We start from the raw sequence: 25,575 nt of genomic DNA on the forward strand, positions 1-25,575 counted from the left end.
GAGTCGGCTCCAGGCTCCTTTCCCAGGTTTGCACCTCGCACAAGACTTCAGAAGTGGCTGCTGCAATAATTTTGTGAAAAGCAGAGAGTCAAAAGAGGAATCAGGAAGACACACACAGGTGGCCTGGTCAAAAACATGACCTACTTCTAATAAATTTTTAAAAAGGAAAAAAAAAGAACAAGAAAACCCCACAAACCACTTCCAAATGCTAGAACAGGCTGTAAGGTAAGCACCACCTTATCAATAATCTGTAGTAAAAAGACAATATATTTTGAAGTCCAGCAGTAGTATCAAAGGCAGCAAAGTAACTGATAGTTTACAAACAACAGGACAGGATTTGAGACAAAAGCAGCCACCACAATGAAAGATCACAGACCCCAAAACGAAAGGAGGAATGCTTGAGCAACTTTCGTGCCTGGCTTGAGTCAGTAATTGAAGTGGTGACAGGTAGGAAATACTCAAAGTCTGACATAAGACTAGCAATGGCAAATATAACAGAAAATATAGTGGAATTAGATTAAAAGATAAGAGATCTAAAATAATTCTGTGACCATCAGTTACGTGAAGAAAATCTTGTAGATAGATTCAAAGGCTCAAGATTTATTAATGAGGAATTTCATCAACAGAAGCCAGAAAGAACAATTGGACACCGGGAGAGACTGGTACCACCAGACCTTCCCAATACAGCTAACGTATGGAAGTTGAATACTTCAATACACAGGTAAAAGAAAACTTGCTAATCTAAGACATATAAAAGGAAAGAGGATGCAAGGAAAAGATCAAAATGACTATGAGAAGATCAAGATGACTGAGATAAACAGGAGAGGAGTGCTGCAAATAATCAGAAAAGATTTGCAGCAGACAGACACGGGTAAGGACTGATACCGGCCACGCCTGAATCAGGGTCTCAACAGTGACATTTTACTTCACGTATCAGGAAGCACGCTAGGACCATAGCATCCCATAAAGGTGCTCTGCAAAAAGGAGAGGAAAAATAACCCCACAAGAGTCTACTGCTGTAGCAGCTAGTGATAAATGTAGTTTTGACAAAGCTACAGAAGAAGGGTTAGTAAGCCAAAAACTGCTTTTTCCCCGTATTCAACCTACTACCCTTTAGAACATCCTCATAAAGCAAGCACTATTTTTTTTTTTTCACTTCTTGCTAAAGAACTGCAGCATTAATTATCCTTCCTCAGGGCATTAAAACCCACAATAAAGCCAAATCAAGGTAAAGCTAATTCAGGAAATCCTGGTCTCCAAACCTGCATGCGGTCCACTGCACCACAAATATGTATTTTACATCAATCCTAACAGTAGGAAACTGCTCTAAGATTCCTAGTTCAAAAGCACACATCAGGATGCTCTGACATACGTACCCATCACCACCATCAGCAGTTTCATCCTGGGCATCATCGCTGTGACTCTCTAACCTTTTGGACATACTAAGGTTTACAAAAGCAGTCACTTCTAAACAAGGTATGTATCCGTTTAAATTTCTGAGAACTGACACTAACCAATTCAAGCGCTAATAAGTGTCCTGTTAATAAGAGCCTGCAATTTTTACATCTCCGCCTAAACAGCTAGCCTGACTTTCAGTGGTTGGAAAACAGCGGTGCCCACAGGTCTCACGTCTGTGTCCAAATCAAAGATCAAGTGACCCAGGTACCATGATATCCAACCTGAACTTGCCAAGACTCCAGTTCACTGGCTTCACAACAAGTAAGGCATTTTTCTTTCTTTGTTTTTGCTTTTTTTTAAGTCAGCCTTGTACAGCCAAACTAAGAGAGTCTGTTCTGTGACAATAACAACAAAAAACCTCCGCGACACTTCAGCTTGTTTTGAGATGAGGCCACCACCAGCTGCCAGCCAGCAAAAAACAAATGAAAGTCTGACATTAACTGCAGCTGGAAATTTTAATATTTTCATTATGCCAGCCCGCTGCTGCTCAAGGCTTGTCAGTGTTTCCATTAGCAACACAGATTTTATGCATTTATGACTTGGCAGGAGAAGGTCAATACAGACTGTCTTTTGGCATGGAACACACTCAACTGAGAAGTAACCACCCACTCGTTCTTTTGCAGACTACAGCACTAGTCAGAAAGGTTTGAAGTTTTCATAATATCCACTAAACACGTATTTCACAACAACTACAAAATTTGCCAAAATCACTACAGGCTGATATGCCAAAATGCATATAAATCTAACTCAATAGCAAAAAAAGATTGGGGAGATAAGGGGCTTTTGTTTTAATTGCACCTGTCACAGTTTAACAATTCCTCAGGGAAATGTATATATTTATATATAAAAATCTCAAAGTCATTTAGATACAGCAACATGTGAAACAAGAATTATTCTTCTTTATACACAGACAAAAATCTAACACATCTAAATTCTCCTATAGCCTCATGATGGCCATTAAACTAAACAAATAAGCAGGCGGTCCTGACCTACTTTTTAAGGGAGGGAGCAGACAGCCTTCCCACCATCAGCCGCCCGCCCCTGCATCACTCCAGCGGGGACAGCAGGATCCTCCCCACATCCCTCGCCAGAAGCAAAAGAGCACTACGCTCAGCAGGGCACCGGAGACAGAGAAAGCAGGTCAGATCCTCTGAAAGGACACGAGGAATGGACGGTTATAAATATGAAGTCTGTTCCTGAATTACAGGGCACAGAGAAGTTCATTACCCAGCAAACCTCAGTCCTTTTAGCTAGATTCTCCAAGCATAAATATTAAGATTGTCGCTGCCCACCTCCCTCTACATATGTCATTATACCAAGAACAGTCCTCTTTAGACTTTTTACATTATTTTCACTATAAACTACAAAACATGAGCTTCTACAAAAGCAATGTGCATTTCTGTTAACGGCCAAGTACATTTTAAAGCAAGATCTCAAACAGCAGAAAACAGTCTCAATCTCTAAAGATGCTGAGATGACAAATACACAAATATAAGTGTCTGAGCCTCCACATACCATTTTCTCATCTCTTTCCTTCCCCTTTTCTCATCTCTCTTCCTCCTCATCAGAACAGCAGTAACAACCTATGGACTGGCAAATTAAGTTTATGATTCATATCTTACTTGGGCAGAACATAAAGAAGTCAGAATTGAACCTGTCACTTATTTTAGGGGAGAGGGAGGAATTGGAAGCTTGTGATAAATCTACAGGCAATAGTTTTGTTTATACAAGTTTATCTCTTCCCGTCACAGCCTGCAAAACCCCATCACTGAAAAATAACACATATGTATGTATGTGACTGCATATAAATACATGTAAAAATCTGTATAGCTGCATACAGAGGAGATAGTCAGCCATAATCTGTTCAAGCGCAGTGAAACACCATGGTTCTTGGACCGCAAAAATCTTCACATAGCCAGTTATTTAAGCACCCATTCCCTCTTGTGAGTTACAAGCAGCAGACAGGCTAACAACAGGCTGAGTTACAGCAGCAGACAGGCAGGCACAAGGCGGCTTTCACATCTCCAGTCTCTTAAATCTAAAAGATCCCACGTCCTTCCATTTTGCCAGTGTCTCCTCCTTGAATAGAAAAAACACGTTTTCTCATCCTCAATGCAGGCGCCTACAGAGGTCAAATATTTAATAAAGGCAAAGAAATATAGATGAATAATTTGCAGCTATTCCTACTCACCCCATTCCTTTGCCATACTTGCCATGAACTAAAGGGCAAGACAACTGATGAACCAAAATAGCTGAGAAGATCCTGAGCTCTCTCCCTGGAGACAGTAGGGACTGTAACAGTAAACCACTGGGATTATTTTTAAGTGCTGACCCAGGATCAGGCTGAACCAACAGTAAGGCAGCATCACTCGTCATTGCCTCTTCCAAAACTGAAATTGCTTCATATTCCGACTTCTGTACACCCCAGACAAAGGCATTTCTGTTCAAGACTAAGGTTGGAAAAAAAATTTCCAGCTGACATGAACCCCCAGCAGTTTCCATGGGAGCTACAGACACAGACTGCTATGGAAGCAACTGGTCCTGTCGCTCCTCAACACAGCGCACCCCTCGCTCAAAGGCCATTATGGGCTGAGCAGGGCTTTGGAAATTCCCCTCTATATTATAGGAGTTTTACACATTTATATCTAAAGCTTTCACATGCTTTAAACGTGAGAGTACAGAAAGCAAGGATGCAAAGTCCTGGTAGATAAACTTATCCACCGTCAAGGAATTCCAGAAGACATCTCTGGACTCTGAGTATAGCAGTTTCATAAATGGTTGGAGAAATATTTTCAGAAAGTTGAATTATTAGTACTTGTGCCTGCTGCAGATTGAAATCACAAGTTCTAACTTCCCCCCAAGAATAAAATATAATTAGCTACAGAACTGACTCAAACCAGGCTTAACACTTCTCCAGTTTGCAGACAGAACCCCAACATTTCCTTCTATTAAATCACGCCCCCATCAGATCACTCAGCATAAAGTTTAACAAGTTACCAATATTTTTTTACATCTGTTATGCTAAATACAGATCATATAATCATACTGCTTCCCTGTTAGGAAGAAAGGCATCATCAGTCAGGCAAGGTATCACTTCTTTCTCACAATACATAAGCAGGATCTCTGGGAAGCATAAAAAAAAATATTACTGAGTCACTTCAGACTTACAGACTAAAACTTGAGCCGTTGAATAAATGCAATATTTGAAGGTGAAGAACAGGCAGACAACTGGACTTTCCTAAATAAGGAAAACTCATCTCTACAGAGGGAATGTAGGAACAGGCTTGGAATTTCAGATCTTGACACAGATTATATATATAAAACGAGTTATTATACATGCATATTTTTATACATATATATATTATGGACAACTGGATACCTATAAGACTTGTTCCAAACAAGTGTCAAAACATATTCTGATTTGAGGTCTTGTTAATATTTGCAAAATACACAAGAGCTAAAAATATGTAATATCTAAGAAGCTTTCGCAATGTTAAAAAAGGCTCTTTCCATCTGTTTTCAACATGGACCAAAGCCCAGATGCAGAAAGGCACAGCAGTCAGATCACCAGACCTACCAACAGTGGGGCACAGAATCTTAAATTAACAGGAGTAACTAAAGGAAGCACAGATGTTTACATCAATGTTTCCCAATAACTTATTTTAAAAATAAAGTTAGCCTTAAAATACTTCTAAAAATAACACCTGAAGAGTATTTTATGGTGCTGCCACATTCACAGCCAGATAAAAACATCTTAAAATGTTAATTGCTTTTCTTTTTTATTCTACTTGCTTATACATACGAAAATTTAATTATATTTCTTGCAATTGTTTTATAGACTAACAGTTAATGTCCTGTCAACCACCAGCCACAAAACAGTGCTTTAGATGAATGAAACCACGTTATCACATGTGGCAGAGGGCAAGACCTAGATCCAGCTCCCACAGCACGTGATGTTTTATCAAGCCTCCTACACAAGGGAAGGCAGGAAGACACATTTCTTTCCCTTCTCCCAATTAACTGCCTCTATTGCTGGTCCGCAGAAATGTGTGATCCATGAAACACTACAGGTTCACTTTGGTGTTTAACTTGGAACATCCCTTGTTCTTTCTTGTCATCCTCCTGCATCTGCTGTGCTCAGCTTTCTTCTTCCCTGCATCCCTCTCCCAGAGCACCCATCTCTTTCCATTCCCTGTAAAACCTCCAGCACTTCACTCGTGGCCACCCCTGCACAAAGGTTAAAGCAAATTAAAAACATTGCCACATCCATGTTCCATCACAACTCTTGCTTAAGACACAACATTAAATGCTCGTGAGATTTGCTGAATCAGGGCTAAAAATATAAACCGCAAAATCTCACTGATGATTGATAAAATGTAATCTTCAAACCTGTTTTAAAGATTCACGTATTGACTAACATTTTTAACTAAAAACACAACTTCAACTAAAAACACACCTTGCTTTCTGCTGGTTTTTTTTAAGCATAGAGAGGAGACTGGGCAGCTGCCCATTATCATCATCAGTTTCTAACAGTTTGAAAGCTTATTACATCAAGTCCAAATCTAATGAACTCACATTACATACACTGAAATAATGTTTTTAGGAAGTGAAGAGTACAGAAAAAGCTAAGCCTAGCATACATTTACCACATCTAACTTTGAGATCAGTTCATTGTAATAGATAGAACTCAGTGTTCAAGGAAAGAAAAACATATATTGAAAAATAAATTTAATACTGAAAATACCACAGTAGAGGAGAGCTAACTTCCCCCCTTCAAAAGGATGACACATCAAAAAAAAAAAAAAAAAATTCACAAATAGTGCAAGTATTATGAGAAGACAGGCCAGTGAGTTAGCCTCACGCAGGTCTAAGTTTCAAGTTCTCAAGTAGATTACTTCATTCAACATCATTTAAAAAAGCAAAATAACAGATATAGTATTTAGCGTTTGGGTGTACACACATGTTGATTTATTATACATATGGCAAAGTACTAAAAATACAGCGCTGGAATGCACGCCCAGAGCCTCCCAGGTTGTAACAAACATTACTTATTACATTACTTGGACAACTGACCTTTTTGGTACTATTACATATGCGAATTCCAGAGTACATATTTATGGCTGTATTTTAGACTTCTGTATACAGTAAAGGTCTAAACGTAAAAGCAAGTTTTCTGGACACGTCCAGTCAATTATTGCTGACCAAGGCGCTGGCGATGCTGTGTGGAGTCGACTCAATAAGGGTTGCCAGCACCATCTGATGCAACACAGCCTGTGCAAGGCTCCAGCCAGAGAACGATTACCTTTCTCCCTTGCTCGGAGAGGAAGTTATAAAATTACGTGCAAATCAAGTGTACAAAGTAAATACGGAAGGGCAAAAGAGCAGAGTGTTTCATGTGGTTAAAGGAGTAACTACTTGTATATACCTGTTGGCCCTTCCAGACTAGTTTGTGCAACAAACCATCACACCCAAACTGAGCAGCACCACAAATATCCAGGAGCGCGCAGTTACAGCAGAGGTAACACCACAAGCCGATACGCCATTTAGGAAAGCAAGAGGCATACGCACAATCAAGAAACTTGAATAAGTCAAATCAGAGAGAGTAATTAGCATTTTTAGCAGTACTCACACAAGCCGTTAATCACCTTTTATCCTGCTGTCCCTTCGGAACAGTAACTCAAGTTCCCTTCCATACCTGTACTGCCACTGAGGCAAAATTTAGGAGCTCCTTCCATTTATATAAATACATATATAAATATATTTTAAAATTCTAAATATTAAAAGAGGCACTGGTGTTTTCTTCCTTCTCTGTTCACATTCAGCCACGAAAAGACTTCATGATGCTACAGATTTTTACTCTTAGAACAATTTTCAAATGCAAAGTGAAAACTTCTTGACAGGTGTTTTTTTAAGCCTTTTAAAGCATGGATGCCCATCTAGAACAGGGAAAGGGCCACATAATTTCACCAGATTTTCTGCTCTTAAATAGTTAACTCTTGAGCAAAGCATCTGTGACATTTCAGATCTAATAGTCCATCAAGATAAGTAATTCGTATAGCCACATAACTTTCTCATGCCGTGTCTTTACAATCAACATACCTGTACCGCCTTGGAATATGAAATAATTCACACATCCCCATCTAACACCGATAGGGCAATAAAATCCCAGTGTAGACACAGTGACGATATGAGAAGACAACCCGGCAGGCAGGTGCCCAGGAGAGGCTGTGGTGGCATTGCTGTGTCAGCAACGGCAGCTCTAGGGTGCAAAGTCTCAGACCATCTGCAAACTCAAACCAACCTCAAAGCTTTGCTTTTCCCCCCTCTTCACGCCAGACTCAGTCAGCTTTACGGAGGGAACTCACGGGGTCAGGGCCCGGCTGGTATAAACCAAAGCAGTCAATCCAGGGATTCAACTGCAAGAGTCACAGGAATAAGAATAATCCATGATGAGCTCTGAATCCCAGCAAAAACTCTTATGTATGACTATACGCCTATATGTATCAGTGCAGTTGGCCATAACTGCCAATGTTTTCAGCTGTTGTTTTTTGTTGGTTTTTTTTTTTTTTGGTTGTTGTTTTGTTGTGTTTTTGTTGGGGTTTTTGTGTGGGGTTTTGGTTTTGTTTTGGTTTGGTTTTTTTGTGGTTTTGTTTGTTTGTTTGTTTTTTAAATCTTATCTTTAGAAACAATGGTTCCCCCATCATAAGCAAGGCTCACCCAAGCCATTTATGTTCCGGTTGGAAGAAACCTGTTTCCTTGTTTATTCAGGCCAAAATAGCCGGCTAATAGAGACCCGTCTCTCACCCCGCCAGCACAGGAATCATTATGACCATTCTTGCAGATCCCAGACACATGCCGATGGACAGGATAAGCAGAAGCTGCTCAGGAAAGGCCACATAGCACTCCCTGATAACACACTCTCCCGCGGCACTATTTTCTCCAAAAAACAGGAGAAAAAAGTCAGCAGGAATAATAGATGCACCATCACACCAGCAAGAGGTCTTAAAGCACCAGCCTGAACTCTCAACTTCCTTCCTTGTCAGGAGACAAAGAGCCAACTTGCACACATCATTTCTCTCACATACTCAGCACCGAAACCAAAATTACTTAATATGGCTTTCAATCTTGCATGTTATCTTTGTTTCTGAAAAACAAGAACTGCCAGCTTCAAAGCAAGCATCGCCTCCTTACCGGCAGGGCTGCCTACCTCTCCCTGGGGACACTAACGACACCTCCGAGCGACTCGGTGTCACCTCCCTACACTACCCACTGCCATGACAGTTTCCTCAAAACAACAGTAAAGCAAAGGAAAAAGGCTGTATAAACTGAAATATCATTTGACCAACAGGATTGATAAATTACTGCATATATAATTATCTCCAAGCTTTACTTGGACGCAAAGAATTCAGAGAGAACACACAGAAGAGCAAACCCCAAAATTCTGGAAATAGATGTGTGTTATTCCATTCTATAAAGACATCCTAATTACTTCAAACTAGATGCACCTGCTTATTCTATATACATTATTTAAAAGCTTGCAGTTATTAATCTGTTGGGGGTTTTTTAATTAATGTTATTACATTATTTAATTGTGCCTAGGTTAGAACTAAGAACGACCTAGAAGAGAGTGACACTGTCTCGTCCTCGATCCCTCCTGACTCCATGATTCCTGTCTAAAGTTCTGGGAGAGGCCTATTTTCTATTTTTGAAGAGAAATTACGGAAGACGCTATGCTTGAAGGAGATTTCAGACAAAACTTCTCTCACCGGTTCACAGCACGCTCAGTGCTTAACAGCATCCCAGCAGCGAGGACATGGGAAGGAGGCGGCAAAGACTCAGCCTTAAGAAGGTCAGCTCTGCTAATACTCTACAGTTTTGGTCTAGGGGAGCTTTTAAGGGAAGGAAAGGGCCTTGGTTTTTTTGTTTTTTACATGGACAAACACATAGACCAGGAAGTTGAAGAAGAAAGTAACCTCTAAAAACAAATCACCCTTTTTAAAAGAAATTCTTCATGCAAGCACCACAGTAGTCCGCAACTCCTAAGTATCTCTACGCACCACAGGAGGGTAGATAAGTTAAACCAAACCCAAGTACTTTTGTTGCACAAACAACCCTAAGGCCACGAATTCATGATATATATTAATTAAAATATAAAAGTTATATTGCAATCAGAACTTCTAAATTTGTGCTGCCATTCACGCTCATTACCGCGAAACACAACGTCTGTTTGCAGTATTTGATGTTAAGAACACGCAGAAAATAAAGCAAGCTTACCTCTTCCAAGGACATATTTGCTCAAACACACCCAGCGTTGCAGGTTTTGGTTTTTTTTATTTAGGGGGAGGAAGAAAAAAAAAAAGTCACAGCGAGCAAAGTTCACGTGTTAACCTGAAAAGGATCCAAGCTTGGCACTGAGCTCAGTGGGAGCAGCTGCACACACCTGTGCCGGCAAAAAGTCTTCTGTGAACCAGGCCGATGGCAGACGCGTCCTCCGCTGAGCGGGCGGCTGAAGCGGAGCATATCCCAAACACGCTTGGAGAAGTGTCCGGCTTGCTCACCAGAGCGCCTCTGAAGCCTACCGGCAAACTTTTCTACCTTAACTGATGAAAGCTACTAATTAATCTAGCCGCTGCTCCTCCCTCATTCGGGTTACTGCCTTGAGCTTATGATCGAACTGGTTTTACTACTGTGAAAAAGGCATCTTAGTCACAATACAGCTAGTTACAAAACTAAGAGAGCAATAAATGAAATCAAACAAGGAACCTGAGTTCTTAAAAACCTTCTCAGCTATGTACGAACAAAAACAAGTAGAAGGATGACCACCAAATCATCATTTCCCGCTTATGAACACAATAGTTGGCTGGAGAGTGAATAGAGCTACTCTAAATAAACAAACAAACAACAAAATACCAAAAAAAACCAACCCAAAACCAAACCAAAAAGCCTTCCACATCCCCCACACACCTTAACAGCTCCAAAAGCCTCACACATTCAGTCTTAACAGCGTTGCTGCACTGCTCTGACCCATGCTGGAGATGAATTTCTGTCTGCACATTTCACACTCTGATGAGTTTTAGAAAGGAAAGGACCCTCTCAAAGAAAACAATAAAAGTCTGCTAGGTTTCCACTGCTAATTCCTTTCAGGAATTTATGAAGTTGTTTATTTTAAATTGCCCATACAGGAAGAAGAAGAAAAATGGCAATAACAATGTCAGGAACAAGAACTCTAATTCAAATATTTCAACACACAGTTCAAACAGGAATTTCAAATTGGGTTTTGTTAATAAAATTGGAACTCTATGAACTCCAAAATCCAACACTGCAACACAAGCAGAAAACCTTTTAAAAAGGCTTATTACTGAAAAGTGAATTCAAGGAAATTAGCTTCACAAGTGGGCAGTGTAATTGCTTGTAGTTTTTTTAGCTACTTGTTTTCAACTATAAAGTCACTGGAAGCTTCTCCACCACCCCTGGTTTCAGAGCGCTGCTTTCAGGACTGCTTTGGACATCCCACCCCTTGACTTCTCTCCCAACCTTTCCAGTACCTTCCACTCTCCGTCCAACACAGTGACACTGTCACACTAGTATCCGAGGATGTTCTGGAGGCTTTATGGGTTCCCTTTAAGTGAATCTACCTTGCTTTTAATGCAAAACAACATAGGTGGAAACCAGCGCCAAGAACTGCGCCTTTGGGAGACCATCTCAGACTGCTGGTTGACCCATCAAGTGATGAGCTTGCAGAAAATACCCAGGTCTCAGCTGGCACTCGGAACCAGGCACTACCAAGCTCCGATCCTTCTTTCAGGATCTCACCATCAATGGGCAAAAAGTTTGGGTAGAAGCCAAAAAACCCAACCAAAAAGTTACCAGCAGACGTTCTATGGTACCAAGCATCAGCATCACATCAGTGTCCACAGGAAGCTTCCATACGTTCCTTTCTGCATACAAACATTCCAAAGTCATATAGTGCTTAGCTCACCTACTTGTCTGCACAACAAATTAACCCATTTGGAAACACAGTGACAGCTTCCTTTGCTGCACCTCTGACAGCAAGACCCAATCGCTACTACTACGTGAAACATAAACCCAGTACCGCTGCCTAAAACTATTCTGCAGTACTTAGAAGATACGAGAAAAAAAAAAAGACCTAATAAAAAAAGCTATTTCCTGCACGACTTTAACAACTCAAAATGAAGTTGACGGCACTTGGTCAAAACATAAGGACTTGTGTAAAACATCAGTATTAGCAGAGCCCAGAAGGAGGGAACAGAAGGGGACTGATCTGCTTTGGCAGTGATGACACAGTCCGAATCTGGGGCATCCAATACATCCAGGTGGCATGCAGCCGTAATCGTCCTGTCAACTTTTGGTTGTCCTTCAAACAGGCAAGAAGCAACCGCACGCTGCCTGGCAGCCAAGGACAGTTTACAGCCACCACCAACGCAACAAGCTCTTTTCCTGCCCTCAGACAAGATGAAGAACAGACAAACAAACAAAATGAGCAAAAAACCAAACTAGGCTTGACTTAGCGCATCCCTGCCAATTCTCCTGCAGTTGTCTGATGAAAATCAAAGGCTTCTTTTGAAGAATTCATCTTCTCTAAAGATATCTAACATTTGAAAGAAAACATGTCCATCTTCACCTAGTTTAATCTATCATATATTTATTATCATAGAATCATTTAGGTTGGAAAAGACCCTTGGGATCATCAAGTCCAACCATCAACTCCACTCTACAAAGTTCTCCCTTACACCATATCCCCTAACACCACATCTAAACACATTATGTTTTTAAATATTTTATATATGTACATGAAGAGGCTAGGCAAATCTAGTGGATGACACATGCACTTTCAGTTTCAAATGCTAGTTTTGTTCAGGTCAGCACAGATGATAATTTACCATCCAAATTCTGCATGGAAAGGTTATACCCTGGCCTCAGTTCAATTCTTACAAACCAGCATATATACCACCAAAAAAAGCCAGATTTATCCATGTAGTGAGTTCAGGCCAGATCCCCATCTAATGCATGAAATTATACTCATAAAAGGAGAATAAGATCCTTTCAGGAAGGAAAAAAGTATTCAAGCACAGTCCCTGAATTTTGCATCCAAACGTGTAAAACTTGGTGCAACCCTTGGTCCTGTCCACACCGATTTGTTCTCAGATTTGTTGACCCATTTGGTCACACTTATACTAACCTGACCTGTGAGATCCACCCCATGCACCTGAGGTCCCCCCAGCCCTCCCAGTCTGGTGTCCTTCCAGCTGTTTTGTCCTCACTGCATCATTCAGACCGTCAGCCTCCTTTCCCTTTGGCGTGGGTCATGAGAACTTGGCATTATTTGCCCCTTTTCAGCATCCTTCTTGTTATTAATCCTCCCAATTAACTTGCTACACTTCTCTACTCTCAACCCTACATCCCCTTTGCAGGAGCTGTAGGGAGGTTCCTGCTTAGAGCAGTAAGACACCCCATCCCATCGAAAACTCAGAGGACACAGAGGCCACCACCACCTGGTGGTGGTGAGCTACTGGGCGAGGCAGCAAATAAGTAAATCCATTTCTCAAGGGACCTTCCTTGTTCACAAGGCCAAAGTACAGCCCTGCTTGTTTCCACCTCCCTCCTGCAGCTCACCCACACCTTGTCCTGGTGCAATGTTAACACCCGCATGCTGGAGCATTTGAGTTTAGCTGCTGAGGCTCGGTATTTGCAGCGCTGCAGTCATAGTAGCGTTTCACAACAATCTACTGCAGCAGCAAATGAGAAGGGGTGGTAGGGGGGAGGGAAAAAACCCCCACTTTTCTACAACAGCTTTCCCAGAAACAGTCTCTCGAACTATCACTACCTGCAAATTAATTTCTAAGAAGGAACTATAATCAAGTTGGCGATGAAGAAAACCATGACTTTCACTTCCCTAACAATTAATGCTTTCCCATCATCTCATCACTGCGTATCAGTCTTCCAGCCTATGCATACCGTCTTAAAAGTTCCCAAGATCAGCCTCATAACTTGCCTTTTTGGTGTTGAAGTTGAGTTATCCCCTGTTGTCATGAAACCAGAGATAATCTTCTTCTGCACAACTTCTTTTCCACTTCTCCAAATCCCTATGCCTTTTAGGAAACTGATTGTCCCCTATAACTCAGGATATCCGACCATGCCATGCCCATACTGAACAGCCGTATAGTTAAAAATACCTGGAGCTGAAATGCATAAGAAGTTTTCAGGATGGAAATAATTATAAGTGAAGTTTATAAAAGCCACAGGGGCAGAAGCGCAGAAAACACCCAAGAAGTTTACTTTTTAACGCGGAAACAAGCCACATCCAACCCCTCTTTGCTTTTTCTAGAAAGATGCTCTTGATGACACAAAAACCAGAGAAGAGCCATATCTATGCTTTCTTCCTATATGGCACTTGAGTGCTAATTAAAGTACATCATCAACACAGTTAATCGTCAAAACACCACTTAAGGTAAAATCAAGTTATGATCTCCACAGGACTCAGAATGGACTTAGACCAAAACTACAAACAACTTAAAAACATTAGACAAGCGAAAGGCATTCCTTCAAACTTTTCCCTGGTAAAAGACCATCTCTGAGAATAACTGGATTATTCCCACCAGTTTTAAAGAGTGGATACTTAAATCCCTCCACAATAAATCAAAAATGAGTAATTTTACTTTTTCACAGTTAAGTTGAACAGAAAAATTGACAAGTTTTATGTAAGCAAGTGTAAAATGTTTATAGCACTGGACTAATTTCTCCCTAGGTGTAACAATATGAAAATAGCACAGTAAAATACTGTCATAGTTTGGGCTGGGCTGGCCACTAAATGAACGACAGATGCTCTCTTTAATTAGGTAGTTCTGTTTTACAAAGAATTAATTTCACCTCAAAAGACAGGAATATCTAAATTCTCTTTGATTATACTTTACGGTAGTTACACTAAGGAATCCTTGGAAGTTAACAACAAGGTTAGATAGCATAAAGAAGCAACAATCTCTGTAACACTTGCGTAGTTTAGATGAGAAAATATCTGCAGCTCAACAGACTCTGAATTTCAGGAGTTACATGTGGAATAGCACACCTAGCTGCTTTGCAGTCTCCTTCATTGTAACCAACTCATAAATAGGTGCATACTCAATATTACATTTAGAAACTTTGCAGAGAAAACAGGAAAGATATGGAAGGTGCAAACAAGAACTTCAATTAAAATTAGGACACAAACACAGAATAAATATAAAGGGTTAAATAAAAGGTTTGAGAAGCAGTATCTCACAGTAGAAGACAGCTACTGCAAGTCAGTTGCACAGCACTGAGGGAGACAGAGATCCCAGAGTCGAGGATCCTGTTTAGAGAGATGATGACTAATCCAAAAACAGAGTGCTTCAGCCCAGTGGAGCACTTACCTCACACCCTTCCCGTTTCAGATATTTGCTGCTGAAAAATAGGGAACCCGGTCAGGAAACCAAACAAGCTGAAAGCCAACCTGATGTCATAGTTACCTTTTAGCCGGACACATTCCTTTCCCTGTCCCTTTGCACAGTCACGAGAGAGGCGGTGCCGGCAGCGGGGAGTCCAGGGTAGGGCAGAATTGCTCCTTCAAACAAAGCAGCTTAACCCAACCCAGGCTGAAGCACCCACACAACCACAGCCTGAGGATGTAGTTTTTCATTATAGCTGAGCTGACTGAGCCATGACCCCACTTTCCCAACTCTCTCATGGCTTGATGTCTTCTGTAGGGGTAGATTTGGGGTTTTTTTTGTGTGTTTTTAGTTTTTTGATCAGTTCATCTCACTAAAGCAGGTCACCGTGGGTGCAGACAACTGTTAGTGCACTGCCGCAGGAAGAAGGAAACAGAATGTACAGTGCAAGGGTACAGACCAAGAGAAATGCTGAAGTGAATAAGAACAGACAGCAGAACTTAAACAAAAAGGTCTTCAAAAGCATACTAAAAAAAGAAATTAATCAGCTAAAAGGCCTTCCAGTTAAAAAAATCATCTTGTTACAAATACAACTGATGTGTAATTCTAACCATTTCAATAATAACTAGCCTGCTGTATGGTCACAGTAAAACCAAGTCAATGCAGAAAACTCACCTTCACAAAATTGTCAGGGAACATGCCCCTTTTGCCATTTAGCTCCCCTTCTAACCATCCTTCTTCTTCCAGTTTTTTCACATTCCTGATGATTTCCCCAACTCTGATCGTTAACTCATCATCATGCACTGCATCATAGTCATATTCCACGATATAGTCCACTAAAAAAAAAAATAAATTAAATACCACAGTGAGTGCAACTTAGGCACGGCAATGCAACTTGAAAGCCATGCATGTACAAAAAGGCAGACATAATGACAAATGCTAAGAACGAGCATTTCCCTTACAGCAACACTCATTTATTAATTGCAGCGTTCCCAACCATTTTAAGGGCGGGGAGGGGGGGAATGGACAGTCACCTATTAGAATAAAGTGAATTTAGGAATATGACACCAGGTCGTATTTCAGTGGTGGGTGGGTTTTGTGCATGTGTGGTGGGAGGGATTACTAGCAGTGATCCCTTTTCCCCCTGCCTTGCCAAGTCCCAGCCCAAGATTTACCCATTATGAGCCACTGCCCACAGGGCAAGAATTTGTTACTCAATGCATATTTGGGGCCAAGGAGGGAGAAAGGTTCAAATTGTGCGTGTACGGTACATACATGCAATGCTTTGTTAATTCTCAAACTTGCATCTGCTATCATATCTGCAAAAAACTGATTGCTGCACACACAATATTTTTGCAGGTTTCATCTAAAAAGTGTAATACAGCCAGAAGGTGTACAACTGACAATTTCATACAACTTAATTTGCACAGGTGTGTAAAAGGCACCCTCCTTCAGATTCATCTGGCTTTGTATGAAGAATAAGCAAGTGAGCATTAATTTTGATATAGTTAAGTTTACTCAGAGGAGCATAGCAATGTATTTACATACTTGTCCGTATGTTGCACAAGAGCCATGAGAGCTGCTTACTGACAGCTTAAGGCTTGTTTGGCAATAAAAACTTATTTGTTCATCAAGAATTTCTGTTTGTGACAGAAATTTCCACAAGCCTGCAGCAATCAAATAATCTTCCCTCTCACTCAAACCCAGTCAGGAAACCCAGGCACTACCAAATATAACACTGTTCTCACCGAAACCTCCCTCTCCTCTGCAGATCACAACAAACACGCACAAAGACAAGAGCACAACAGGGTTAAAAGACGGAAATCCTGAACGGCTGTAGACGTTTTTTGCCAGGTTACTACTAATTCTATCAGTGCACGATAATAGCCAACAATTAATTCACAAATTAAGGAATGAAACAGAGGAAAGTATTTTTTCCTGGTATTGAACTTACAGCTCCATTAAATCAATGTGTAATTCTGGTCTGTGGACAGTTGTGATTAAAAGCGCTGCTGCACACATGTTGGAATGTAGCTTTTATCACTCTGCTGCTTATAGAAGAGACCAGAAAACCCCTGGCAAAAACCAAGACTACATGATAGTGCCATGAACACAAGAGAAGCTAGAATGGTCTGCTGTCCGGCAAACGATCGTCTGAATACAGCCATTAACAAAGGAGCCAGTCAAATATAAACACGAAGGCTTAAGTTTTGCTTTTTTTCCTTTAGGAAACAAAATTTGGTTTCTTCATTATGAACAGAAGTCATCACCAGAGTTACCTGCTCATCACACATACTCTGGAACTTACAACATACACTTTTTGTACTGTATACGTTTATTTTTGCCAAACATTTTCTCTAAGCTTGCTTCAAAGCATCATGTTTCCCCATTACCGCCTGCAGCAAGCATAGTAGTTTTGTCTTGCTTCTGCACTGAATTGTTTTTTGAGTGGCTGACATGAAATATTGCCCAACAGATAGGAAATTCTGGCAGCCACAGATCATAAAGACAAGTGCCGTTCATCACCTACAGTCTGGAAATAAAAGTGTCATCTCCCAACCAACTCAACCCAACAATTTTGGAAACCTACAAATGCATAAAAAAAATTAGGAAATAGCCATGTTACATATTTCTCTCATGATAAACTCTGTTTTTAAGCACATTAGCAGGTATTATATTTCAATATACACACTATAGGACATTTTTACAAAGTTAGACATGGAAAATGGATCAGAACACAGTGTCAGTCACGGTAAATGCTTACAGCATTGCAGGCTACAACTCTAACTGCCAAAACACCTGGTCCTTTTTCCACAGGAGTAGTAGGTAATCACAGCCACACTACGCCAACATGAACTAATTATTTTGAAAGCTTCTTTATTTCCTTGGGGGAACATTTCTATATTTGTTCTTGAAATGCACAACACATTCATTTTGGTCACCTTTCCAGACTGTAAAGCATGGACTCAGTCATGCCAACAAGTGAAGGAGGATCTCCAGAACTTCTCAGTCATCATTCATGAGTCTGTGCTCCAGAGATAAATAGCAACAAATTAATATCAGCTTTTTGTTTTTGAGATCTAGGTGCTGAATATCGTCTTGTATTTGTCAGTGATACTCAGTATCACCCTCATTCTCATGGATACGTATACAAAACAGATCTAAACTCTGTTCTCTCACCTAAAAAGTGAGAGAGGTCATTGGGAATATCAAGATAGTTTCATCCCATACCTTTTTTTCATATGATGACACGTAAATATGAAGCAGCTACACATCTGTCTACTACTTGGTCCTTAAGAGGAACATTTAACGGTTTTGCTTTTCAACATTAGCAATTAGCTAATGAACCATCCAGGTAATTTGGACTGCAGTGTGACAGGCAAGAAGCCATCCTACTGCCAGAACAGTCCAGATTAAATAAGCCTCTGAAAGGTCTTAAAGTACAATATTTATCCAAGCAAAAACAGTGTTCTGCGATGACAGAAAATGTTTTTAAGGAATCACAACTCCTTATGATAACAATAATTAGGAGTCACGTCAGTCCATGGATTATACTTCTGAATGCTTGAAGTAGTTCTGAATGCTTCAAGTTCTCACTTAAAAGCTTTACTCAAGAACAGATGCGATACTAAAATCGGTTGGCAATAAATTGGACTGCAGTAATATAAACTGGTCAAAACTCTCACAAACCAGAAAGCCTCAACTGATAAAAGGTGGAGATGAAGCCCTCAGCAACACGAATTACAAAAATTACCTATCTTAACTCCCCTCTGCTTTTTACACAGCTTTCTGAATTTCAAACCCAACTCTGATCAATTATCTGTAGCTTAAAAGTCCATAATGACCAAGTCTTGGATGAAAAATAGTCTTCTCAAGCTTGAGCATGAACATTGTGAGGTTAACCATACTTTTCTTCCACATCCAGCAGGACCAAAGCTCACCTGAGAGGAAGTCAACATCCTCCTAGTTTTCAGAGGCAACAGAGGCCTTCACAAACCACCTCCTATACAAGTGTGCAAAGAAGATTTCTTTATCCTAAATCTCTAACAAATAAGTGGCAACCTTGTTCTGGCAAGAATTCCAAAGATAAACACAAGACATCACCTGCACATCCTTCCAACCAAAGAAAGAGGGAAGGAAACAAAAAATGACAAACCAAATCAGAGTCAGGTTGATTAAGGTATTACAGAAAGTCAGTTATTGCAGATTGTAAGTACTGACAGAACAAATTTAGAAACACAGGAGTCAGTTCAGTGCCCTGGTAGCAGTCAAGGAGCTGGAAGCTCTGTTCAATGAAGCATCAGACACAGCTAAGCTTGTGTCACTCAAGAGCACCACAGTGGTCACAATGGGAATTAGCAGATGTATGAAGACAAAATAATGCGTGACTAACCTGACAGCCTTCCACAATGAAATGACTATTTCAGTAAACAATGGGAAGGCAGTGGACATTGTTTATCTCAACTTCATCAAGGCTTTGGACATTGCCTCCCGTAACATCCTCATACACAAACTGGTTGAGTAGAGGCCAGATGAGTATACAGTGAAATGGACTGATAACTGTGCAAAATGCCAGTCTTAAAGGGTTGTAATGAAAAAAAAGTCCAGCTGGAGGAGAGTCACCAGTGGTATGCTCCAGAAGTCTGTGCTGAGTTGTTCAACATCTTCATTAATGATTGGGATGATGGGACTGAATGCACCCTCAGCAAGTCTGCAGATGATACAAAACCATCAGGAGTAGCTGACAGACCAGATGGGTGCGCTGCTATTCAGAGGGACCTCAACCGGATGAGGAAATGAGCCAGCAGGAACCTCATGAAGTTCAAAGGGAAATGCCAGCTCCTGCCCCTGGGGAGGAACAACCCCATGCACCAGTACAGGCTGTGGACTGCTTGGCTGGAAAGCAGCTTGTCAGAGGAGGACCTGGTGGACACCAGGTTGACGTGAGCCAGCAATGCACCCTTGCAGCAAAAGGCAGGCAGCAGCATTTTGGGCTGCATTAGGAGAAGTATTGCTAGCAGCTCAAGGGAAGTGATCCTCCCCCTCTGCTCAGCACTAGCAAGACCATCTGGAGACATACCTGTTCTGGGCTCCCCAGTACAAGACAGACATGAATGTATTAGAGTGAGCCCAACAAAGGGCCACAAAGATGATTAAGGGACCAGAGTATCTTCATACAAGAAAAGGCTGGGAGAAGGCTCAGGAAGATCTTATTGACAAGGGTATGGAGAAGACTGAGTGGTGCCCAGTAAAACAAGAAGATGGCACAAACTGAAATGGAAAAAAAATCCACTTAAACACACACACACATATATATACACATATACACACACACACTGCAAGAGTGATCAAACACTGTAACTGTTTGTCCTGGGGGGCTCTGTAGTCTCCTTAGAAATGTTCAAAACCCAACTGGACACAGTCCTGAGCAACCTGCTGTATCTGACTGTGCAGGACAGTTGGACTAAATGATCTCCAAAGGTGCCTTCCAGCCTCAACAATTCTGTGACTGATTCAAGCCAAAGATACACCATCAGCGGCAGCTTTCTATCATCCAGCCATGACAGCTTCCCAACGTAATTAGAGAATTTCCCAGATGGTGCTTTTTGAAGGTTTTGACCCCTTTTCAGAAGTGGGGAATTGATTAAATCAATAGTGCTAAGTAAAAACACATATTCTGGACATCTTTGGGGGAAAGGTGGTTATAGCAGACTTTATGGGAGTGGTCTGTTCAGCCCTCCGTTTCGAGTAAGATGACAACTTGACTAATGAAACAATAAAACAGGCCAAACATGTCAAAGCCAGTCAGCCCCCTCAACCACTACAGACTACGTTGTTCCCCGTGGCAAAGAGGAAAAAGTGTCCTATCTAACAACACTGCCTCTTTGACAAAATAGCTGACGCCTTAGCCAGCGTAGCAACACTGCCTGCACAAGGCATTCAGTCACTGCTGGCACAGGTGGACTCTCCTCCAGAACTTACACAACCGGCTCTTCTGCCAACCACATCCCAGTGCCAGAGCAGAAGGCAAGCCTCCCAATAGGCATGGCTGCATAACACCCATCGTCACTGATTTTAAACAAAGGAAGTCTTCGGCTACTCAGACTCTTCCTGCAGTTGGCTATTATAGGTAACTAAGGCCCTCTGGGCACCCTATAAAAAAACCCCAAAAAAACCAAAACACACACCCCCATAAATAAATCGAGGAAGAGAATGGAAAAATATACTGAAATTCTAGCATGCCTGTGTCTTCAATAGAAATAACCAAGTATCAGACATTCATTCAGCAAAGAGCACAATTTCACATTCTTGAAACTTTGTTTAGGATATTACAATACTGTCAGAATCCAGTGACCTTTCTGTAGTAGCCAGAAAAAGAGACAAACCAAATATAAAATAAATTCCATGAAAAACAAATTTAATAGCTTGTAAAATGAAAAAAAAAAATCATTCATGGGATAACTGAAATCCTTGAATTGACTCAAGCTATTCAGGAAGCCTTGCTGAAATTTGCAGAAGACATGGAGGGAGAGAGTCCAACATCAAGCAGCAAGAGGAGCTCGAGTTGCGTGCCGTGCTCCATAAAGGTCTCTTCAGGCAGGTTTTAGGTCAGTTCAGATTAATTTATTGGAACATGAACCCTGGAAAGTTGTGTGGCCTCCAAAAACATCTTGCCAGCAGAACTGCAGTTACGCTAGAAACTGAGATTTTGCTTTTCCAATTTATCATAACAGACAGTTGCTAGATGCCTGAAACAAACCGTATTAGTACTGGTATTTCCACCTGTCCACCTATCGCAAAAACAACAAAGTTTAGTCTCCTAGAAAACCAAGCTAACATTTCTGTCATTATGTACATATACATAGTTACAAAGATATTTAGTTTCATAGCAGACAGCAAGCTTACACTGGAGATAAAAGACAACAGAAGACACAATCTTATCCTTTTAACTATCATACTTCACAACTACCTCAAAATCAGGTATTAGACTGAAGGAGAAAACTCCTTCCAATTGCTCTCCCCCAGAAACATTCCTACAATTTGTGAGATGTAAGAGTTCCAGCTGTCTTAATAGTAATACCATATAGTATACGCTTGGCCACTGAAGACAGATCTTAACACTGAAAGAGTAGTTCAGGTGTTTAAATACTGAGTGTTAAACATAAGTAGTGGTTAACAGATTGGTTTCTTCCCACTTCAACATCACGTAATTCCCTGTTACCCTGACCTGAGTCACTGATGACAATGCAAATGCTCAAATAAAGAGACTTGGTAGACTCCCCACTGCCCTTAAAATTCCAGTCCCTGCTTCCAAAATTGCATGAATTTTGTCCTACAAAGCTCTGCTGGTAAAATACATGCATAAGGTGAGCACCAGGGTTTGGCAACCAAAGACAAATCCCTCCTGGCCAAGAGTCTGCGCTGCCCTGCAGACAGGCTCCTTCTTCTGCACTCTGCATCTGCTCCCGTGATTCACTCTCCTGTTTACACAATGTCCCACAATGGCCATAATAACCAGTTCCCCAAAGATCAAAGTATTCTTTTGGGGTACAGATGTGGGTTTGGTCTTCCTCATACCGAGCAGGGAAGTGCCTTGCATTTCCCACTATTGGGTAAACCACTCTGACTACTGGTCTGGTGCAAAAAGGTACTTCCCTTCCTCTCAGGCCTCAATAGCCATCAGGATGAGAAGCAGCCCAGGGACTGAACCTTGAACAGATGGAAACATACAGTATTTCCTTCTTTCCTTCTCATAGTGCCCAAGACAGTGACATCACCAATGCAAACTGGGAAGTTGTACTTACACGGCATCTTAACCCAAGGATGCTGTGATCCCATCCTCTCTTCTGTGTGCATTCGCATGCTCCCCTCCCTCTACTCTGCACTTAAATTAGTATTTATTTATACTACTGATGAATCACATAAAGAAAACAGCCCCAGAGAAAACTATTTAGTGCCAACTTTCTGCAAGTTTATCTCTCTAAGGTGGCTCACCGTAGGGTCTGCGACGCAGGACTGCACCAAACCCAACTTTGATCAACATCTACATTATTGTTACAGTCCAGACCTGGAGCTGCAAACCATCCTCATTTATTGTGCCTCAGTTCACAGTGTGGAGCAGTCTCACAGCAAGTCACCTGGATTTCTCTTCACTGAAACTAAACCAAAGATATGCAGCTTAGGAGCACTTTTAATGCATGCTAATCTTTAATAGGCATTAAGTCCATGGGATGAGACTAGAACTATGATGATGTAAAAGTGTCCCAAGCATTCAATATGAATGTCAGGTCCCAAACACCAGTAGTTTCTCTCTACAGATCCACTCGTCTTGCCCCTCACCAGGTGCTGCTTTGTGCATAGCCGAAATCTGCCATGAAACCACATCCTAACATAACGCATTAATGATGCAAGGCCACTGGATTCCTGTCAACTCTGATGGCAGGGATGCAGTTCCAAGCTATTAAGACACTGAACAAGGAAGAGCATATTTAACTAAAAGACCACACAGTCTACACGCATTTTACAGTACAATTCACTACAGCCTTCAATAAGTCAATAGTTTTAAGTCACACTATAAAGAACAGCAGACACTTAACCGAGCTGTGCCATGCAGAGCCACCACGTTCCCACTCCACATGGAGGACTTGCAAAACAGTTGCATCATGAGGACTACTGAAAAAGTGTTAAGTGTCACAAGTAAGACCTTCTGTCTTCACAGTAGCTCAAAAGAAGGTCAGGCACCTCCTGTATGGCCTCAGGAATAGCAGTGACACATAGCAGAGCCATTTCTACCTGTGCCTACTCCCACGTGAGCCACACCAGTTGTGCCAGCTCCAGTCCTGATAAACAGCTCTGTACCAAAGCACTCACACTGCTCCCTGCTCATGAAGATTTGACCCCCTCCCTATCTGCCAGCCAAGCAAACTTCTACTGCCACAAGGAAGGTATGGGGCAGGAGGTACTCTGCAGTTTAAGGTAGTGTCGACCTCATATACTCACGTATGAACTTACGGTCTTGTTTTAAGCAAAGTGCCCTGAGCCACCAAGATTCTTCCAGTAGCTTATAATAAAACAACATAATGCCAATGGAATTGAAAAATTTCCATGTCATTCTATGTACATTTTCTTCTAAGCATAAACAATTAACTCCCAATTTGCTGTAAGCTGATTATTCCAGTAATGGCGTGTTTCAAAGACAAAGAACCTAAATCCACAGAATTTATTAGCTTGGCAAACATTGCTTTCAAGCACTAAAGACACCTTCAATATAAACAAATACACACTGTTAGAACCAAGCTTATTCTACGTAACTCCAGCTCAGCTGTGTCCACCCAAACCCTGGGAGCACCATGAACACGCTGCTGCCACCCAGCAGGGACGCAGTTTGGAACCCAACAGTATTTGCTCCATTTGAAGCAACAGCCTTCACTCGCTCCAGCACAGCCCACATCTCAGAAGGCTCATTAGGTTTGGTGCAGCATTAGACGAGCCATGGCAAGCAGCCAAGCTGCAGAGTCAGGCTGAATTCCCCAACAAGTCCTCTTTCCACTTCGCCGGCATAAGAGCTGATCAGACAGAGCACGATCCCCGCCGGAGCTCGTGTTCCTGCAGCGCTGTGCCAGGGCAGCTCAGTCTTCCAGCCCCAGACCCCTTTCCTCTATCAGATTAAAAAAAATAAATCTCTTTTTAGAAGGGAATCTTCCCAATCAAAGACCTGGTTATCAAGAAAATATATCATTCTTCTGGAATATAGCGTATCTTTTCTATCACAAGCCACCACCAAAAAGGTGCTGGATATATGTCATGGTTCACAAGATAAATTAGAAACTTACTGAGTACTCTCCAGTGCCTACGCTAAGGGTATTTTAAACTGCTATAAAGATAACTTTAAGAACAAAAAAAAAAAAAAAAAAAGAAGTCAGAACAAACAGACACCAGGGAAATGAGAAAGAAACACATAACCCAAAAAACAGCAACAAAACAACTTTCAAACATATTGCTTAAGTCTCACAATATTTAATATCTCATTTGGGCCTTTGCTTGCCCAAACTTCAGAATCAGCAGCCCAGCTACTGTCAGCTTCCTGTTTTGGTTAAATACCATGAGGTTCAAGGGGAAAAAAATTACCATTGGAGGAGGGGAAGGAACAAGCTGGAATAAAAGGTAGTTCTGCTATTTTCCTAAAGTATAAGGTCCCACCACATTTATACTTTATAATGATAATGGAGACCTTATTGCGTACTTCCAGTATATAAAGGGGTGTTATAAGAGAGATGCAGAGAGACTTTTTACCAAGGTCTGTAGTGACAGGACAAGTCGAAATTATTTTGAACTTAAAGAGGACAGACTAAGAGCAGACATGAGAAAGAAATTTTTCACTGAGAGCGATGAGACACTGGAACAGGTTGCCCAGAGAAGCTGTGGATGCCCCATCCCTGGAAGTGTTCAAGACCAGGTTGGACGGGGCTTTGAGTAGCCTGGTCTAGTGGAAGGTGTCCCTGCCCATGGCAGGGGGGTCAGAATGGATGATCTTTAAGGTCCCTTCCAACCCAAACCATTCTGTGATTCAGACACAAAAATCTTTTCATGAGATTTTTACCCTAGGTGTTAGCTATACTATACAAATAAAAGAATGTATCAGGAACTGCCTTTAGGATGTTCTCTTCCAGAGACATCCTGTGACTTTCACAGACTC

At 41.3% G+C, this 25,575-nt stretch overlaps 1 protein-coding gene across 5 annotated transcripts in view; it reads right to left on the reverse strand.

Moving 5' to 3' along the window:
• The window catches only part of CD2AP (CD2 associated protein), an 86,856-nt gene that overhangs the window by 47,686 nt on the left and 13,595 nt on the right, over positions 1-25,575 (reverse strand). For 3 of the 5 annotated variants that reach the window (XR_008465536.1, XM_054195863.1, XM_054195862.1), the window contains exon 2: positions 15,555-15,715. The exons of 1 other annotated variant lie outside the window; for it this stretch is intronic. Coding sequence is in view for 3 of the 4 variants with exons in the window: in XM_054195863.1 (XP_054051838.1) it covers positions 15,555-15,715 (161 nt within the window). In the remaining variant the exon portion in view is untranslated. Of the gene's footprint in view, positions 1-9,732; positions 10,358-15,554; positions 15,716-25,575 lie in introns of those variants that run through there. One more of the 5 variants, XM_054195864.1, reaches the window with a different exon arrangement.

This window comes from Rissa tridactyla, chromosome 3, assembly GCF_028500815.1.
Source record: "Rissa tridactyla isolate bRisTri1 chromosome 3, bRisTri1.patW.cur.20221130, whole genome shotgun sequence".
Taxonomy (NCBI): domain Eukaryota; kingdom Metazoa; phylum Chordata; class Aves; order Charadriiformes; family Laridae; genus Rissa; species Rissa tridactyla.